General features: G+C 38.8%; 1 protein-coding gene across 1 annotated transcript in view; it reads right to left on the bottom strand.

The window, feature by feature from the left end:
* Positions 1-500: 500 nt before the first annotated feature.
* Positions 501-20,760, bottom strand: part of LOC147318756 (F-actin-uncapping protein LRRC16A-like) — a 72,760-nt gene continuing 52,500 nt past the window's right edge. The window contains exons 23-38 of the mRNA XM_086310840.1: positions 19,479-19,572; positions 19,205-19,303; positions 18,868-18,996; positions 14,642-14,773; positions 14,327-14,502; positions 14,158-14,245; positions 13,788-13,928; positions 8,950-9,016; positions 8,146-8,372; positions 7,885-7,994; positions 7,503-7,742; positions 7,178-7,388; positions 5,195-5,231; positions 4,801-5,064; positions 4,573-4,701; positions 501-2,708 (exon numbers count right to left, since the gene is read on the bottom strand). Of these exons, the coding sequence (XP_086166966.1) occupies positions 2,536-2,708; positions 4,573-4,701; positions 4,801-5,064; positions 5,195-5,231; positions 7,178-7,388; positions 7,503-7,742; positions 7,885-7,994; positions 8,146-8,372; positions 8,950-9,016; positions 13,788-13,928; positions 14,158-14,245; positions 14,327-14,502; positions 14,642-14,773; positions 18,868-18,996; positions 19,205-19,303; positions 19,479-19,572 (2,317 nt within the window). The 3' untranslated portion in view covers positions 501-2,535. The remainder of the gene's footprint in view (positions 2,709-4,572; positions 4,702-4,800; positions 5,065-5,194; positions 5,232-7,177; positions 7,389-7,502; positions 7,743-7,884; positions 7,995-8,145; positions 8,373-8,949; positions 9,017-13,787; positions 13,929-14,157; positions 14,246-14,326; positions 14,503-14,641; positions 14,774-18,867; positions 18,997-19,204; positions 19,304-19,478; positions 19,573-20,760) is intronic.

Genomic DNA, 20,760 nt, shown 5'->3' with positions numbered 1-20,760 from the left:
AGTCACATCATGCAGTCACACACGTAGACACCGAGGTCTAAACTTAATGCTACGAGTTATTTTCATGTTTCTCCCACCAACAGAAACGATGTGGACACTCAAGTTTGGAAGGAAACTGGAAACTATCTTTCACGCGACACCACAGATGTCCGGATCCTTTCCTTGCAGCATATTGCAAAGTAGTGCTTTTTTTGTTTTTGTTTGTTTTAGATAGGCGTGAACACCTTTGAGACAAAAAGTGAAGTCTGAGTGTTGAAAATCAAAGCAGCTCTTAGGGACAAGACTATATACAGCAGAGACGTTATTTCAAGTCCATGATTAGTGACAAAGAAGCAAAACCTAACCCTAGAAAAAAGACATCAGAAGACACCATAATATATGGAAAAGGTGCACCAGTAAGACCTTTGGCCCTGACTTGAATTAGGCTCTTGCACAGTAACATAAATACAAGCCATGGCCCTTTCACACTGTTCATGAAGACCCAATCTTGAGCGCACATATCAAAATGACAATAGAGCACAGCTCGACCTGCAGAATAAGTAGTTAATGCGATATAAAAGGTTGGAGTTTACATACCGGTGTTTATAGAGTGTGATGCTGACATTATGTCAGACCGAGTGACTGCAGAGCTCGAAATAAAAACAGAGGCATCTGTTTAAGACTGAACTGGCAACACAGTGCAGCATCACACTCAGGAAGAGTGGGCTGACTGAAGCATATCGGCCACTAAAAACCGACGTGGCATGAGTGGGATATCAAACCATTTATGCAACGTCTGTGAAACTGCACGGTCCAGTATCAAAAAAAACAGCATCACGTGCAGATGGAGAGATGAGCTGTTCACAAATCCTTTGCCATTTTCACTGTTTTCTTTACTTTTTTTCAATTCTGAAGATTATTGAGTCCAAAAGCACCATGTATTTGTGAAAGTTTGCAAACTGTATCAGTGTGAAAAGGTCACTGCTTGTTCTTAGAAGAGAGAAATCAGAAGAATTTGGCCTGAGACCCGAGCTAATGTGACTCAGTCAGATCCTGAAAATGGTATGTACAAAATAGCCCGAAGGTCCACGTGGTCAAAATACTGCTACCTTCAGTTCACTTTCACTTTAGGCACTGCTTGCTTTTTGAATTTAAGCATTATGATTGCCACCTAATGGCTTGAGATTTTTCCCCCGTCCTGTGTGGAAAGTAAAAGTGAACTAAATTTGGAAGATGCTGAGGAAGAAGAGTGTCTGAAGGCTGGATTTCCTTCCTGTATCCTGCTTTTACACAGAGGACAAACTGATGAGGTTATTTTCAAAGCCTGGGCTTTTCTTTTGGAGGAATGTCAATATTACTCAATGAATAACATTAGTCTGTTTTTGGAAGGAAGGAGCCCTCTTTATCTTTAAGAGCAATACAGAGTCTCAACATTTCGACTAAAGGCTGCAATTTGTTTTCAGGAACACTTAGTAAGAATTTAATTTTGTTATAAACACAGAAATTTGGCCAAAATGTATACAATCAAACTCTGTATTGCACTTTAGTGGTATCCTCTCCCCTTAAAACAGCAAATAAGATATTTTTCCACAGTGTTTACGTACAGAGAACAGTATTATTTAACAGTGCTGAAGCCATACTGATTATCAATAAAGTTCAGGTTAAACACATCGCACTGTCACTCCAGCTCTTGCAGTGAGTCTAACTTGAGTCCAGGTGGTGTGTTTGCTTTACACTGATTTAGAGTTATCCCTCAGTCCTGCAGTGTAGTCTGGCTAGTCCCCTGTGAGTAAGTCAAAGTACATCAAATATATCTGAGTTCTGTCTTTGCTTAGAGTCTCAGCTGAAACCTGTATATTCCTGTAAAAAAAACACGAATTGCATAATGGATTCAGGCACCGTTGAAGTCCCCAAAAAGTCCTTTGCACATGCTGAAGATTGTATATACCAAAATCTGTAAAAATATATTGAAAAAAACAAACGCCATTGATTCCTGGTCTGGTTGTATGGGTAAAGTACAGTAATCGTGACGTGAGCGGTATTGCGTGTTTGGTCCTTCGGAGACGAGCTATGGCAACAGACAACAGAAAGACTCAAGTTAAAGATTTTACACGTACACACACTTTCACAGTCTCTCTGCTTTTTTGTATAAATGTCATGCATCATTTTTAGTGGTTTGAAAACTTAAGATTTCTATTTAAGTTCCAGACATGAGATTTTTACCTGAAAGCAGAGATCAATAGTGTGATCTAGAGAGGAGAGAGAAGGCTGTCTGTGAGAAGGAAGCTCTTTTGCGACATAGTAAAGTATTTGGGTTAGGTTAGATAACCAAGGAGTTAAAACCCATCATTAAACATGATTAAATTAAGAGGTTTTCTTTTTATAAACTACTACAAACCAAATATGATTGTTGTACTTTGCAGTCAGACAGGACCTACAGGTACAAGCTCTAACACAAAAGAAACAACAGTTAGGTTTGCTGCCCTGTGGGGGCCTTCCTTCGTTCAATGTAAATTTGAAGCTTGTCAACAGGCGTTTTACGTCAATTTGTTTTACTTATATCAAAATAAAGTCTTTGTCTGCCTCCTCCCCAGAGTCTGAGGACTTCTTGCCTGCTGCTTTGTCCTTGTCTGAGTTTGCACTTTGGTCCTTGTTCTTGGAGGAGCTGTGATCTTCAGAGTTGGTGCTGAGAGGGCTGGATCGCTGAACAGAGTCCAACATAGATCTCACTGGTGGAGATAAAAGGAGAAGAAATAATGAAGCAAGAAAGAGAAGAAAACTTTAACAGTTTTAGCTGTTTATTGTTTAGTGACTAACCCACAAGGACTGATGGCTGCTTATTTTCACCTCGGTTCTCTTTCTATATTATGGTTATTTTTGAACAGTAGGATAATGGAAAAAATAACCATGTTTGCTGCTGTAATAATGATATTATTAAGTTATAAGACTATGAAAGGAAAGCGAAAATAAAATTAAATCAAGAGAACTTGTAACATTTTAGCTATCTATGTTTGGACCTTTTAGCTCAGAGCCTCGAGCAGAAGCATAGTTAGCTTTTTTAACCATATTTCTAAACTGGCAACAGACCATTGTGACTGTGCAATTTGAAGAGTAAGATTCAGTACCATGGCATATGATTGGTTGAGTTGACATGAATGAATTTAAGCTCTGTGGTCCCACGGGAATGAAAGAAGTGGCGTTCCATATGTTCCATTAAGAAATGGAGAGAAAATTGCAATATTTTAAATATTCTCAACGGCAGCCCTACACTCAGTTAATAATACATAAACTCACTTTAGGGATTAAGATTTATGCTGTCCACAGTTTGAATATTGGCTTTGATCCCGTCTTTGTAGTTTCAGCATATTTCAGGAGCTGTACTTTGTATCTACTTTCAAAAAGAATCTCACTCCAAACTCACAACACTTTTTCTGAGTGGTAGCCTGCATGAAGTTGATTTTTCTTGCTTATTGTGATCATTATGTTGAGTCAAAATGGCAACTTTTTGCTTTTGAAATCTTGCAAAATTACATTTTTTTTAAAGTTTACTAGTGGTTTTACTTTGCACTACATTGACCAGCAGATCACGCTGACAACTGCAGTGCCTGGAGCGAGGCCTGGGATCCCAGATGAGATCTGGAGGAAAGTGCAAAGTGCAGAGTTTCAGAGGCGGAGCTGTTGAGTGATCATCATGGGGAACATGAGGTGTTTGGACAGTAATATGGGCAAGTTCAGTGAGATGACTGAGACCAGGGGGAAGACGGTCTGTAGTCTTCGCTTACTGGACCACAGTGGCTTCAGGCTTCTGGTGAACTGGGACTTTAATCTGAACAGAAGTTAACATTGCTGTTTAAATGTAGTTTGAATAAACACACTGTGTGGATTCCTCCATCAGGAACAGATAACAACCAGATAACAACCAGATAACAACAGGGACTACATTTCAGCTCCTTCTTGTGTCATATTTAGATTCAAATCAATGACTTCTTTATGTGGCTACTAAACTGAGCTCCTCCTTTAGGCAACTCTGGAACCTTTCCGAGTTATTTCTTTCTGTGATGTTGCATTTCATTTACTTTTTTCATATAAAGTTGAATTTACAATCATCATAAGGAATATAAAGGCAGTGCTTTACGTTTTAAATGTTGGGATCTACCCAGTATTCATGTTTGAAACGAAAACTTTTGTCAAAGGTCACTTGAAGATTGGCCACTGGACCAGGGTTTCAAATACAAACTCTCACATTAATAATTATGTGTAAGTGTTACATAATAGATAGTAGATCAAAGGCAGTGAGAGCCTTGTGAGAGCTGTGACCCGAATCTGTCAGTGTCACATCTGTCATTTTGTAGAAAATACAGCAGCGGCCTCCACGGCACGATAGCAAATACGAGACCGCAGGGGAAGCAAACACTGTGTCAGATCCTGACAGCGAGATCAAACATCCACCAGTCTGTCCAACTTCACGAGGAGACAAAAAAGTAACAGCTGATGTATTTATACGGGGATGACTGACAGTTCACTGCATTTTCAGTGAGGCTCTAAATCTATTTTCTTTAATGTGTTAACATGAACAAAATAGGAGAAACGTACCTTCCTGAGTGGTTTTGTTGGTGGAGACTCCGTCCTTGCCTTTTTCCGATAGCACCCTCTTCAGTGTTGGAGGAAGACCTGTGGCTTTATGAGACACACTGCCACTGCTGGTGGAATCTGAGCTCTCATCTATGTGAAGAAAAAACAAAGCAAGAGAAAACAATCTTTAAGCATTAAGTATGGATACATACCTAACAAAATAAAACATCGCACAGAGTTTGACAGTACCTATGCTCCTGCTGCTATTCGTGGTCCTCGGCTTCTGCGGGATTGTAGGTCGAGCAGCCAGAGCAGGCTTTGCTCCCTGTGGCACCGGTGGTTTGGGACTTACTGGTCCTCCTGGGGAACTCGAGGAAGATGTAGCTCTGAGACGAGGAGCTGGCTCTGGCTTAGTCTCACCGCGTGGTGAGGTCTTCTCTGGAGAAGCAGGGTCGGGCTTACTAACAGAACCACCTGGAGACCTGCTTTCTGGAGTGGTGGGTTGAGGCTTGGCTGTTTTACACGTGTAACAATGAAAAAGAAAAATCTGTTTTTTTATTGTTTTATTGTACTGGAAACATCAAAAAGATTCTTAAACTTTCTCCTCTAAAATTTCAGGTATATGAAGAAGAAAAAAGCTCACCTGTTGTATTGCTGTCAGGTCTGTCAGGGCTGGAAGACTAGAGCAGACGAAAAAAACAAATAAACACTGGATCACTACACAAAACAGCTGAATAGTTTTAGATCAGGCTCAAGTGCACAGATGCAATTGCAGTTTTTCAGTTTCAACCATACACACACCAGGAAGCCAACCAGAAGCGGCGTACAGCAGGAGAAGCTTTAGTGCTACTGATACAAGGTACAAGACCCAGAAACCCCCGAATGATGCAAATACCACAAACCTCTCGGTGCGCAAACTTTTAGTTTAATCCCTGGTGCTGCCACACTAATTCTTCCCCCTTTGAATCAAAATACATTTTTTTCCGTTTTCTCTTTTTTCCTTTTCTATTTTTAATACACACCAGGGGAAATAAATATGTCAGAGTGGAGAAAGCAGACGGACGTGCGGGACGAGTAGTTGTATGGCTGGGAAATCTATGTAGGTAGAATATTCACAGCACTTATGTCATGCTGTGAGTCATGACAGAAAAAAATAAAATCGGCCTTCTTTTTCGTCTTAATTTTGTCATTTTGCTTGATTTCATGTTTCCATCAATTCAACTTTGCACTTGTTTCCATTCCTGCTACTCTCACCTTGCCCTCTGGCAGAGAGGCTTGTTTGTGTTTTTATGTCAACATGTTGTCAGGTGCTGTGAGCAGCCTGAGGTCATCAGGGTCCTTGCATGCCTTTGATTTTCGATGCTTCTTATTTTACACATCCTCCCAGCGGGGACGTCACACTTAGTGACTGTTGAATAAAGGAGCTTTGACAAGTGGAAGCTCATAACCTAGAGTGCTTTGAATCCAAATATGCTCTTTTTAAAAAAGCACCACCAACAAGGGTGTACTGGGATATCGTTGATTGACTGATCAGGATCCTCTGAACTTATTAAAACTACAGTTTACAGTTTATTTTTCCATTTATCTGCTAAATAAGACTTGTTTTAAATAAACTTAAATAAAACAATATTGATTAAAAATTAACTGCAGTATTATTTTCACAAGCTAAGAACAACCCTAATACCAAAACTGATGCCATGTAAGGGCCCCACCCAACTACAGAGCAATAATTAGCCACAAGGACGAATTGCTTTACATTCAAAAACAAAAACAAGTAAAAAGATTATCACTGCTCGAATATGAAAGAAGAAAAAAAAATAGGCTGTGTTTTGACAAGAAATGAGGGTATACCAAGAGGAAGGAGGAAAAAAAAGCTGTGAAAATGGCCCAGGCGAGACAAATAGGAAATCCACTAAATGAAGTGTGACAGGACAGGAAAGTCCCATTTAAAAAAAATATTCATCTTCTTTTATTGCGTCGCTTATTAAGGCAATATCTTTAGCTCAACTTCAGAGACTGGGCTTGAACCCAGGGTGGAGTGAGGCGTGACGAGTGTCAGGGGTGAGGGTGAGAAGGAGGTGAAGGGGGAGGAGGAGGAGGAAGGGCATCTGAACCAAAGGCCTTTTAAATCCAAATACAGACAAAATAAAAAAAAAAAATGTGTGTGCATGTGTGTATACATTTATAGACAAACAATTAGCATAGACAATGACTTTAATTCCTGGAATGTGTAAATATATTTTAACGCATTTTAATCCCTGTGTGCTTCTCTACCCATTTAAAAGCCCAAACATATGAATCAACTTTAAACCGCTTCATTATATCACCAATCAAAGAAATAAGTAGAGCAGTAGCTATTTGGTTCCACTGGCAGGATGTTTGCAGGATTAGTTCGGCATGTTTATGTGTGTGACTGCTCTGTAATACATTCTTAACTCAAAGACTTTTTACTCACTAAATTAAGCTTGTATATGTGCGACAGAACTGCAGAGTTGAAGTCTTTTTGGATTTGCCTCAAGTCTTTGTCTTCATCTTTGAAACAGAGCCATCATACATATTGCTGTGCCCCATTTTCATGTACTTTGTGTAGTTTCTTTATTTTTTGGTTTAATTGGCATCACTTTACCTTGTACGCTCTTCTTTCGTGCTTGGCTTTCATCTCTGCTAGGAGCCCACTGCCCATCATCTGCACACCAGGATACCGCTTGCCTCCCTGAGGACTCCCCCTGCCATCTGAACCCTCCCAGGGTTCGTCCATGGAGTCTGGTGTCCTCAGCTCCTCTGAGCGGTCTGAGCTGCTGCTGTAGTCTGTGGGCTGTGAGCGACTGGAGGCGTCTCTGTGGTGGAGACGGAAATGTTGTCAAAAAAGCTGGGAGTGGTTACAGAGGAATATAAAAAAAAAAATATATATATATATATATATATAATTCTGCTTTAGTCTTCATCTTCACCTCGACTTCGGCTCAGGTGCTGGGCTCTTAATTGCAACCTTCGGTGAGGAAGGCTCCTCTGGGATGACGGATGGCTGTGCAGAGGGTGATGGACCAGAGGATGTTAAAGTGGCCTGGATTTTCTCAGACTTATCCAGTTTGTCTGATTTATCCGATTTAGAGGATCGTTTGATGAGATTTAGAAATCCTCCTTTCTTTTTCTTCTCGCCATCTTGAGATTCTGAACTCTTCAGGGAACGCCTGAGAAAAGACACGACGGACAAAGGGACACATGAGAGAAAGACTTAATAAGAGAGGAGTATTAGAAATGTCAAGATGAAGCCCATTTCAACTTATGTATTCAGTGGATAAAAACATAAAGAGACAAGAGTACAGTCCTTACTTGGAATCCATCTTGGTGACTTTTTTAGAGAAGAACTCATCTACACCCTCATCCACCCTTCCCATGAGGCCGTTCTGTTCCCCATCTTGAGATGGAGTGCTGCTGATTTGCTGAAAGAAAAAAGATTTTCTGGACCATCTGACAGAAAGCAGATCAACTGCACTGGACTATATCTAAAGAGGTCTTATATGTTATTTTGAGACAAATGTAAGCTCACTAATGCCTTGAAGTAAACTTGAGAAACCCATCTTGACCACTCACTGGTACTTTGCTGGAATGTGTCTTTTTGTTCCTCCGAGGTCGGAGTTTGGTGAAGTGCTGGAGCTTTTTTTCTTCCTCAGATGGAAGCTCCACCATCACACCTGTGGGACATGGCTCCAGTTTGGGCAGCACCATAGATGGAGTGGATGGAGTGTGAGATGAAGTTGAAGTATCCTCCACATGGATGGGGACATCTTCTAGGGCTTTGTCCAGGTCAAACTCCATCTCTGTAGATTTGTAATTTTATAGGATCAAATACAGAGAAATAAAAAATAAAACCCCATCAAGTCAACTTCTTATTAACGTTATTACAGTTAAAACTACAAACTGAAAAACTCAAACTAGATATGAAAAAAAGATTTTAACTATAATAAAAAAAATAAAAACTAGATTTTTATGACACGTTAACAACATGAAATGATTTTGGGAACTTGGAAAATTGTCTTTTAAAAAAGGAAAAAACAAAGAAAGTTAACATGACTTAGCTGATGACGGTTTATTGGACATATTTGAAACTTTGCGTCTATTTTTCTAAATATTTTCCTAAATCTTGCCTCTGGCATGTGTCCTCTATAACTAAACTAAACACTAAAACTAACACAAATTTAAGTAAAACTAAAGATTTCCAACCAATAAAAACTAAACAAGAAATAAAAATCACAAAAGGTAAAAAAAAAATTAATCCAACTACAAAACTAGAATTATTCTGCTTTGTATAGCCTAAAGCAGCAAGACAGCATGATAATCTCAATTTAAGAGAACGTGGTGTTATAACATGTAAACTCAGAAATATGAAGTACTAACCAAAGGCACGAGACACTGGTCGCAGCATCCTGCTGTGGATGCTCTTCCTTTTGGATTTTGGAGTCATCTGCAGGAGGAAAAGTTACACTTGTAGCAACTGTGAACTAAAATGAAAACTTTATTTTCTATAAGTGACGAGTGGATGAGTGCTGAAGATTTTAAAACCACGTAAGCAACAACTGTGTGCAAGTACAAAAAGAGTGAACAAAAGAACAAACAGCACATCTGTCATAACGCGACACAAGCGAGCCGTTAACATGTTTTCCACATCTTATATTTCTAATTCCTTAACGTTGAAACTCAATAACAGATATTATAGCTTCCTGTGTTTAACCGTCAAGCTTATGAAGAGATAAAAATTAATATTGGGCAGAACTGAGTTCAGCTTATTGCTGCAGCCCTCCACAACAATCCCGGAGTCTTATGTGGCCCTTTAATAAATTTTTTTGTCCACCCCTTCTCCGAAGTCTTGACTGCTGCTTTTATTTACTCGTATCTCAGTGCCACAAGATGATATCGGATCTCCAGAAGCCAAATGTATATTTAACTTAGAACATATTTTAAAGAAAATAACAATATTGTAGGCCAGTTTTCTTCAGACTTGGAGCTCATACTGTTAGTTAACAAACCAAAGTATCAACTGGTTAATCTGACAAATCTCTAAAATTTTAAAGGGGTTTGAAATGTTATCTTTATTATTTATCCTTAAACACAGTGGCAGGATGAGGGAAGCTCTACTGCTTCTTTTTAAGGAAACACTCTTCATACACCAAATTGTAAAAGAACCCAGTGAGGACTGTATAGCAGGCATGCACAGGGGAGAGTGAGGGACAAGGAAAAGAACAGTGAGAGCAAAGAAAAGTGGACAGGAACGAGAATCGAGCGAGGCAGTCCACTATTACTTACACTGGTGCAGCACAGAATCTCCATGGAGCAAAGGAGGAAAAGAGAAGAAGGAAAAGAGGAAAAGATTGAAGAGAAAGGGAGACAACACAGAGTAAGGCCTAACGAAGAACAAGCGAGGAAAATGAAAGGAAGCAGAGGAGGAAGGAGAGGGAGGCAGGGGAAAGATTTAAGAAGAAGAAGAAAAAAACGTGGAGATAACTATGGAACCAGAGGAAGACAGAGGACAGGAGGAATTGCTGCTTTTCCCCACAGCAGACTGCACCAACACTTTTCTGCCAGATGATTACAGTTATCATCTTTGTTTTGCCAACAGAAAAAAAACGGACACTGCTAAATATTTCACCTCTTAACTCGAGGCCTATAAAAGACTGTTTTCACTTGCTTCTGTTCCAGTTTGGCTGGGAGAAATAATATATATTGCACTGCTGGTAGTGAACTTAAACATTGTCCTTTAATGAAAATCACTAGAAAGCATCACGGATCAAATAAGCCATGGATCACAAAGGGGATAGAAGATGCATGTAAAAAGAAAAATAATCTATATAAGAGATTCATAAAACAGAGGACAAAAGATGCTGAAATAAAGTACAAGTTATATAAAAATAGATTAGTAAATATTATAAGAACAAGTAAGAAAGAATATTACCACAAATTATTGGAGCAAAGTAGAAGTAACACACAAGAAACATGGAGGATATTAAACAGTCTAATCAAAAAGGGCTCAAAAAATAAGAATTATCCAGAATTTTTTAAAAAAGATAAAGATATTGTGCTTGATAAAACTAAAGACATTGCAAATGAATTTAATGATTTCTTTTAAATGTTGGCTTTAATTTAGCAAAAGAAATTCCAGAGTCAAGAAATAATAACGACCTAAATAAACATATTACTCAGAATGTGTCCTCCATGTTTATTGGTGCTGCAACTTATAGAGAAATAATTAACATTGTGAAGACATTTAAAAATAAAAAGTCCACTGACTGTTTTGGTATTGACATGATATTAGTTAAAAGTATTATAGAATATATAGTGCAACCTTTCGCATACATTTGTAATCTGTCCTTTCAAACTGGTGTGTTTCCCTCACAAATGAAAATAGCAAAAGTTATTCCAATCCATAAAAACGGAGAGAGATGTCAGTTTACCAATTACAGGCCAATATCACTACTCCCACAGTTCTCAAAAATTTTAGAAAAGTTTTTTGTTAATAGACTTGATAAATATATGGAGAAGCATAATCTCCTAAGCGATAACCAATATGGCTTTAGAGTGAAAAGGTCCACTTCAATGGCAGTGATGGAACTTGTTGAAGGGATATCTAATGCAATAGATAATAAGGAATATACTGTTGGTGTATTTATAGACTTTAAAAAGGCGTTTGATACATGTTAAAAGTCCGCTTGTTCATTGTAACTGTTTATACTACGTTACCCATGATGCACCTCGGTATCTGTACTTCCGGTTGGGAACGTGTTCAGCGCAGTTCTGCACAGATGAGAGGTGTGTCGGAGGATAACGTATTTACTTGCATTCCTGTGTGAGTTAATACTGTGTGCGTGCTTACCATGTGAGTATTGTAAGATGAGAGTGATGCTTGTTTGACTTTATCTGTGTAATTTGCTATGTAAGAAGCTAGTCCCGTTGCTATCGCTAAGATGCGTTTTTTTGGCCTACTACAGGCAGCCTTGTGTTCAGCCCATGTTTCATTTCATATACGACTTACTGTCAAGCATTGTGGTTGTAGGCGGATGTAACTATTTACTATGTTTATTCTCTGAATCGTTGTAATCGGCAGAGGTCTGGGTTGCCAATGTATATACGAGCCAGAAATTCATTTATGGTCTTAGGGTGCCATCTAGTGGCCATGAGGTTATGGCAGATTGTATAACATTACGCTGGAAACCCACAGTACTGTAGAAGGGGTACACTGCTATCCATAGTGGTTTATACAAATGTTTGTTTTTCTGTTTACAGATGACCACACACATCCATAGACACACTCACACCCCCTTTACCTGCATGTGAATCCTATAATGCCTCCCTACCAACGCTGTACATCCTGTTGATGTCATCTGCCACCTCCTTAGTAAAGTTATTTGAACTACATCACTGTGGAGTACCATTCCTTCTGACCGAGGACGACTCAGTTGAAGCGTGATCGGCAATCAGTGCAAACATACATTACAATACAATTGATCATTCTATATTAATGAATAAACTAGAGAGATATGGCATAAGAGGGATAGCATACAAGTGGATGAAAAGTTACCTGGATGAACGATATCAATATGTCGAATTCAATAATGTAAAATCTAAGCAGTTGAAGGTAACTTGTGGTGTTCCTCAGGGCTCTGTGCTGGGCCCTAAATTATTTATATTATATATAAATGACATATGTAGTGTTTCCAAACTGTTAAAATGTGTATTGTTTGCTGATGATACCACTCTGTACTGCTCAGGTAAAAACTTAGAACAGCTTCTGACTACAGCGGAAAAGGAGTTAAATATATTTAAAAACTGGTTTGATGTAAATAAGTTATCATTAAATATAAAGAAAACAAAATTGATTATTTTTGGCATTAGACAAGTGAAAAATGTGTCTAAAATAAGGGTTAATGGAATTGAAATTGAAAGAGTGTACGAAAATAAATTTCTTGGAGTGATAATTGATGATAAGCTGAGATGGAAGTCTCATATAAACCACGTGAAAACAAAAATGTCAAAAACCATTGCTATTCTCTATAAAACAAAGCATGTCCTGAACAAAAAATCATTATACACACTTTATTGTACTCTGTTGCTTCTATATATGACTTATTGTCTGGAGATATGGGGTAATGCATATAAAACGAACACTCTTCATATTTTCAAGTTACAAAAAAGAGCTATAAGAATTATAAACCAATCAAACTATATAGAACCAACTAACATTTTGTTTATTAATCTGAATACCCTGATATTTTATGATTTAGTTGAATATAAAATGGCACAGATAATGTATAAAGCACAAAATAACTTGCTTTGCCCCAGTACTCAGAAACTGTTCAAAGTCAGGGAGAGTCAATATGACTTAAGGGGAACAGATTTCTTTAAAAAAAACAAGATAAGGACAAATATAAAGCAGAGATGTGTTTCTGTTAGAGGAGTTAAACTGTGGAATAGTTATGACAGTGATTTAAAAAGGTGTGGTTCATTTTCCTTGTTTAAAAACATGTTTAAAAATAGAGTATTAGAAAAATATATAAATCAAGAATGAAAAGTGCAAAAAGGAGAAAAAAAAACCAACCTCTTGATTCTTTTGCTTTGATGTAGTTACTTATCTAAGGTGGAAAGTTTTTTTTTTCTTTGTTTTTTTTGTTTGTTTGTTTGTTTGTTTGGTTTGGTTTTTGCTTTGTTTTATTATTTTCTTCAAGCCCTGTGTACAGGAGCTGCATACAAAAAGATATTTTGTGAAAAGGGTTGGCGTAATAAGCAAATGCTTCAGCCAATACCTTTTGATTAGCCTTGTCTCATGCTTTCTTTCTTTATGGTAGATTTTTGTTCTGTTTTCACTGTTTTTTTTTCTCACTGTTTTCACTGAGATTTGAATTTGAATGCTAATCAATAAAATCAAATCAAAATCAAATCAAACTCCAGCCTAGTTTTGTAGCCTTTCTACACTATTTACTCACCTGCATTAAAAATGAGCCAATAACAGCCAAGAGTGCTGTTAGCATTTTGGCAAAAGTTTTTCAGTCTGTGCTAGAATTAATGATGGTCAATGTAAAGATGACGAGAACTAATTTTTTAGGTAGAGGTTAAATTTAAGGCAGGTGTATTTGTGAGCTACAGCTAACTGTGAGCAAGAACCACTGCCTCCCTTTGCTTAGGTAGGTCAGCCGTTAATTCTAATTAAACACTCACACCCTCACCTGTTGCCCACCATAACCTACCATACATGTTTCCAAATCCTCAAGCCTCTCAGCCTCCAGTATCTCGGCCGATGCCCTTTTTGGAATCTTTTCCTCCGGCACATCCAGGTCCACCGACTCCTGCTGCACCAAGGGGCGACCTCGGCGTACCAGATGATCCGCCTGAGACGACCGGTGACAAGAAAAACAATGAGATAGCGCGCAAGAGAGACAAAAGATGTAAAGAGAAGAAGGAAAGTTGTTGAAAGGCAAGCAAACAGAAGGGGTGAAGAGTCAGGATGAGACAAGATCAATAGGGGAGAAAATACTAAATAATTTTAAATCAACATTTACTTTTCCCCCTCTAGCCATTGTTAATTAATGAATACAAAACAGTCGCTTCTAATCTTACCAGCACGTGCTGTGACGTGGAAAGAGCCTCCAAAATCTCATCGACGATGCGATCGGACAGAAAGGACGCTAGACTCAGCTTCACCTCACTGCCACAGAGAGAGAAGGTGAGGGGAGCTGTAAGGTCACAACAGACTTAAATGCTTAAACTATGAAGCCTCCAAACACACCTGATCTTGTTGATGATATCTACCCCAGACTGCTCCAGGAGGGTTTTGCTAACAAAGCTTTTAGGTACAACCATCCTAGCTGAGCTGGCCTTCATCAGCTCTACTCGAAGATTACTCTTCTTCATCACATGAGGACACAGAGACTCTGCTGCATCCATCATGGTCTCCAATAGCGTCTAAAGAGACAGCAGGGAGGAAAATGTAATGATGGATCTGATTAAATTACTAGATGACAGCTGTCATACTGATCTCATGAGCCTACATTTAATATGCAATTTCACAGACTTTACTAATCTATGACCGTTAAGGCCCAACCTGCAGCTGTTGGTCCATGACAGCAGTCACCTCCCCGGCCATAGACTCCAGTTTCTCCTGAATTGGACCTACTGAAGTACTATTCACCTCCTCTCTGGAAGCTGATCCGAGGTGGTAGAGGTTGGGAAGCAGCTAAAAACATGACAGGAAGGCACACAAGGACAGGATAAACATGGGCTTTCAATATGGCTGATTGAATTTTTGCTCTAAATTTTGAAAAAGAAACATCTCAATATCACTGGAACAATATAAACTATCCACACTGTATTACTAAATTCATTATAAAAGTCTAAATTCAAATGGAATAGGGCTGAACGATTATGGAAAATAATCTAATTGCGATTTTTTGCCCCAATATTGCGATTGCGATGCGATATGCGATTATTTTTTAAGGTCTTTGTCTTCTGTATTATTAAACAAAGACAAGCAATACATCATATAGTATGGCCAATACTATATTACATTAATTTTAAACTGTTCTTTCCTGGAAGACAGACCTCTGTTATGATGACATGAGGTGATGCATGAATTGATGACTGACATTTTTATTTAACTTCTTCAATCACAACAGTATATTTGAACATACACAATAGTTTATTTTTAGCTTACAAACATCTGAGCATAAAGTGCTGACAAGGAACCCTGGTGTAAACATTAAAATGAAAGTCAGTACAATGTGCAGATTGCAGAAATATACATAAACAAAATCAGTGGCTTTACCACACTCAGTTTTTCGACATCTGTGAACTACTAGACAGTCATTCAATTAAAAAATAATATTAAATAAATAAAACTAATAAATAAAAAATACACACATCTTACTGATCTCTGCAGTCAGTAACATTACACATAAAGTGCAAACATAATAGCAATTGTATAAACACACACACAAACACGCCTTTAAAGTTTAAAGGCGTGAAATTGGACGGTCTAGCCTTCTGATTAGCGTCACCGCTGTCTCGGTGGAGTTTAATAAACTCGGCCGTCTGCTTCTTGCTATCTAAAATATAACCAGACACTGGTGTAAATTCTCGACTGTCTCATACTTCTGTTTAATAAGTTTTCTGTTTGACGTTTAGTCAGCTGTGTGAAAACCAAGGAGGAACCCACCCGGGGGATTAATAAAGTTTTATTTTATCTAATCTAATAACTTTAATCTCAGCCAAACCGATTTACTCACGAACAAACAAAACACTGAAAAAAGCCCAACAATAACATTTTTAGGTTGTCTAAGTGACTTATATATTACGTTTAACCCGAGCAGCGAAAGTCCGCGGTGATCTGAAAATGATGTGCCGGGAGTTGTGCCGTTCTCGGCCGCATCAGTAACCCTCGAGCTCCCGGCTAGCTGTCGAGCTGGTGGGTAGCAGACGCCTCTGAAAACGTCGAAGCACTTTTGCAAATATGGGATATCTTGATAAACCGAGCAGATATTTGATGTTTACACAACTACTTTCTCGCCTGAAAATATGTTAAAAGTTTATTTTGTGACCCAGAAAGATTAGTATGAGTAATTTTAAAACTTAGTAGCGGCCGCCATTGCTGGAAACTGGAGTTTGGCTGGGCCGCGCTATGAATTCTGGGATATGGTAGTAATTTGGACAGCCTTCGGTGCGTCGCTGTGACGTAATCGGTCTACAAATGCGGCCTCAGGAGGATGCAGCCCATGAATTTGGACATGTCCAGAGTATAATCGCAGCCTTTGCGGTTAGAAAATTGCACTTGATCATGTCGCGATATTATCGCAAATGCGATATATCGTTCAGCCCTAAAATGGAACATATAGAATATAATAAAACACTGACAGTAAAGTAAGATAGAGTTTGCGTACGTGTGTCAATATATTAGTACAGGGCAGCCATGTTTCCTAATGCATGTGCACCGATCGGGCATAACCGCTGATGACGTGAAGTGGATAACACTCATTATCACTTTATCATGGCACCTGTTGATGGGTGGGCTATATTAGTGTGAAGGTGGACGTTTTGTCCCTTTACCCATATGGAAAAGAAATAGTAAAAACTTATATGTGATTACTCATGAAAGTGGCCACTTTCTCATTACTTTCATACATTGTTTTAGTAAGTATCCAAAACATACAAGTTTCATTATATAATTTTTCAAGGGATCTTATATCTGTTTTCACTCTTATATGCTTTTCATACAAGTTTCACACAAGACAGATACAAACTTTATAAGATTTATATATATCTTTTCCATATGGGTAAAGTTGATGTATTAGGAACAGGAAAAAATGGGCAAGCTTAAAGATTTGAGCAAGTTGGATGAGGGCCAAACTGTGATGGCTAGACGACTGCGTCAGAGCTCCTGTGGGCTATTCTCAGGCTGCAGTGGTCACTTATTATCAAAAGTGGTCCAAGGAGGGAACAGCAGTGGGCATCCAAGGCTCACTCATGCACAAACGTGCTCTTCACAGAAAAGGACGGATTGCGTGGTTTAAACCAACAGACTGTAGCTCAGATTGGGGCCCCATTGAATGCAAAAAGGGGGACCAGCACAATACTTAGCAGGTGGTCATAATGTTATGCCTGGTATGTGTCTATAGCTGACAAATACACCTTAAAATCTTTTATGACGCAGGATACTTGGTGAATTTGAAAATGTTGGTTTGTTTTGAATACTTCTTTTGTACATTATTTAAGACAAACATACCCTACATAATTTTTTGTTTTCCAGTAAGAAAAAAAACTAACAAAAAAGTAGAATTAATACAATGATTTAGAACAAATGTAGGAAGAAAATTTAAATCTATTGCATAAAATAATATATATGATTCTGACAGGCTGTGGTCTGGACTTCTGCACACTGAAAGTAAGCATGGGCATTGCACATTTACTGGTACAAACCATGACTCGTATATCCATTGATAATCCAGTGTTTACAGTACAAATAATGCTTCTCCTCTTGATGCTTTTGTGCTTTTTGAAACAGAAACACTTTTGGAAGCATCTTTGGCAGCCCACCTTTTGTCCGCCTTTTCATTTTTTTTAACTGAATGGTCACAGCATGTAAAGATTAACTGAATGTTTTATTAATATTTTATCTCAAGCTTTTTGGTTTTAATGTCGAAAACACTTTTATTAGAATATTGTTTTTATCAAATCTGTTCTTAGAGACTTCAGTGTACAGTTACAGTGTGCAGCAAAAGTGCAGGTGTGACTAGGTGTCTGTGAAGGTTCTCAGTCATCCAGGTCATCGTAGTCAAAGGAGCTTGGACAAAACACAAACTTAACAATGTGGTGTATGCTGCACAGTGCAGCGAGGAATGCCCAGACCTCTACATTGGAGAGACCAAACAGCCACTTCACAAGCGCATGGCACAACACAGAAGAGCCACCTCCACAGGACAAGACTCAGCCGTCCATCTGCATCTTAAGGATAAAGGACACTCTTTCGAGGATGCCAATGTTCACATTTTGGACAGAGAGGACAGATGGTTTGAAAGAGGAGTGAAAGAAGCCATCTATGTCCACTGTGAGCGACCATCTTTGAACAGAGGCGGTGGTTTACGACACCAACTCTCTGCCATCTATAATCCAGTTTTGAGATCCCTTCACAGACGCCTTAACGCCCACTCACATCCTGGGCCATCTGACCTCAGGAATTTGCATGATAAGGTGGGGCCAGGTTTCACAATGAACACACCCGAAACTCTGGCTGATTGGGACCCACGCCCAGTTTCCCACCTTGGCTCAGGCGATTAGAGGATCATCAGGGGGTCCTTTTGTCCCTCTGTGGGGGGATACTCCCACTAGGTTTATATCTGGGACTCTCCACCATTTGACCTTAGAACTGAAGAAGCTTCTCGGATGAGAGGTGAAACGTCTTCAAGCAACTTAAAGAAGTCCAGACGCTTTTCTTTGCAAGCTCCTTTGACCAGGTGTGACTAGGCACAAGTTTAGGATATTGAAGAAGGCCCAGTCTATCCTGGCTGATCTTAGCCTTCTCTTATCAAAGGACGTCCAGTTGCTTCCGTCTGGTTTCAGAAACTGTATGTGAAGGACAAATAGACTCAAGAACTCCTTTGTCCCAGCTGCCGTTGAGCTTTTGAATATCTTCTTAATTGTAATTTTACATAATGTAGCGATTTTGTGTATCTACTGACTATTTACTGATTGATGTTAGTGTGTTTTCTGCTGACTGTACAACAAATTGCCCCTTTGGTGATAATAAAGAATCCTTGACCCCTTCAGCTGTCTCCTCACCGTTTTTGAATTTCTGGCATCTTTGATGAGGCTCTCCGCTGACCTGACATCCTCCAAGATGGCGTCCGTCTCCGAGTTCCTCAGAGAGTTCAGGTGGTCCTGGACTTTAACACAAATCCTGTCAATCATCTGGAAAACAAAAACAACAAGCGATGACTGTTTTTGTGTGCCATACAACATGTAAAATGCTCAAAAGAGGAGTTTCCAGATGCAATTTAGTATAACTTGGGGCAAAGACACTCAGTGCTATATCACTACACCAACATATTTAATATTAACTCAAGTTCAGAGCAGAAGAGTTTAAGTTTCTTGGGGTCGCAATAATCGCCTCACTCACCTGCTGTGTGGTTGTGGTTACGATGCCCTGCTGAAGCCGATAAGCCTGTTCCTGAAGATATTTTCTTGTTTCGTGGTTCCTGTACAAATACGTTTCAATCTATGGAGCGAAAACAAAGCTGATGTCATGACAGCAAACTTAAAATAAAAGATTAAAATTAAAATCAGTGTCAGTTTATTCAGAATGTTTTTCTTCACTGATGCCATTGCATTCAGCATGTTTTAAAGACTAAAAGTCTCTAAAAGACAGGAACCAGAGGGAGTTCTTCATGTACCTTTAGTAAGGCATCCTCAGTTTTCTCAGGGCTCGCCTTTAGAGCCTGGGAGGCATCGATGATGGGGAGGGGCATGAAACGAATGGTGAAGTTCCTAATGGATATTTTTTTTTAAAACAGACGAAAAACAAAATGAAGAAGAAGCAAAGTGATGTATTTAGAGACGCATTGTGCATTGTATCAGTGAAACATTATTGGATTAAACTGGTACTCCTGCGGAGGTCACTGATCTCTAAGTGAGAATCACACACATTATTTACATCCACATTAAGATTGGAGAGATGAAGGGACAGACATGTAAGGCAGAAAAACAAAGACAAAAAAGCATATATACAGTACTACAATTCTACATTGTAGATACAAACTGAACACAAGAAATATATAAAGCAAGATATATGGAATTATGTAGCAAAGAAAAAATTAATAAATAACTCTAAATATGTCTTATATTTTAGATTCCTCAAAGTAGCCACCCTTTGCTTTGTTGACAGTGCTGCAAACCCTCGGCCTTCTCTAAGTGGTGTCAGGGTTCATGGCCTGGCCTCCACAGTCACCTGATTTAATCCCAATCGAGATGGTTTGGGGTGAGATGGACTGCAGTAAAGGCAAAAGGTTCAACAAGTGCTCAACATCTCTGGGAACTGCTTCTGGACCATTTCAGATGACGACCTCATGAAGCTCATTGAGAAAATGCCAAGTAGGGCTGTTCCATATATAACGATATATATCGGATGACGATATAAAAACATCTTTCGTTTCATTTTACGCTATGTTTGTTTCGTGGTGTCCCAAAATAAACTGTTTACGGCAATATTTTTTCATCGTTTTGATGGTCATTGTAGTGGCTATATTCATTTCTTAAAGTTCTCTCTTTCTCTTATATTTAATATAACCACACTACAGACTACTGTTTTTATGGGTTGTTGTTAGCAACAACGACGGTAAAACCATCGCATGTCCGCTTGTTTATTTTCCACATAAACTTTTCACAATAAAGCTCAAGATCCTGTTGAGACTTTTCAAAATAAACAGAATCACGTGAAAAAGTATTATTGATGGATGAGAAGCAAAAAAAAGAGCCATCAGGTGCTAAAAAATAAACCTTAGACTCAAACATTAGAACAGGCTTTTCCCCGCCGTCTAATAAATACTCAAAGAAAACGGCGGCCGTTACAACCTATGTCTAAAAAAGTATAGTTTCATGCATCGGTTAAAACACTCGACTCCAGATACATGACGCCCAGCTGGAAACACTTCACCTATCCGAGATTCACAGAATTTA

The sequence above is a fragment of the Aulonocara sp. 'chitande type north' Nkhata Bay genome, linkage group LG11, assembly GCF_057382095.1.
Source record: "Aulonocara sp. 'chitande type north' Nkhata Bay isolate Kocher_YH1m ecotype deep benthic linkage group LG11, A_spYH_male_GT1.1, whole genome shotgun sequence".
Taxonomy (NCBI): Eukaryota; Metazoa; Chordata; class Actinopteri; order Cichliformes; family Cichlidae; genus Aulonocara; species Aulonocara sp. 'chitande type north' Nkhata Bay.
Note: the sequence above shows the minus strand (reverse complement) of the source record. Positions and strands in the feature narration are given on the sequence as shown.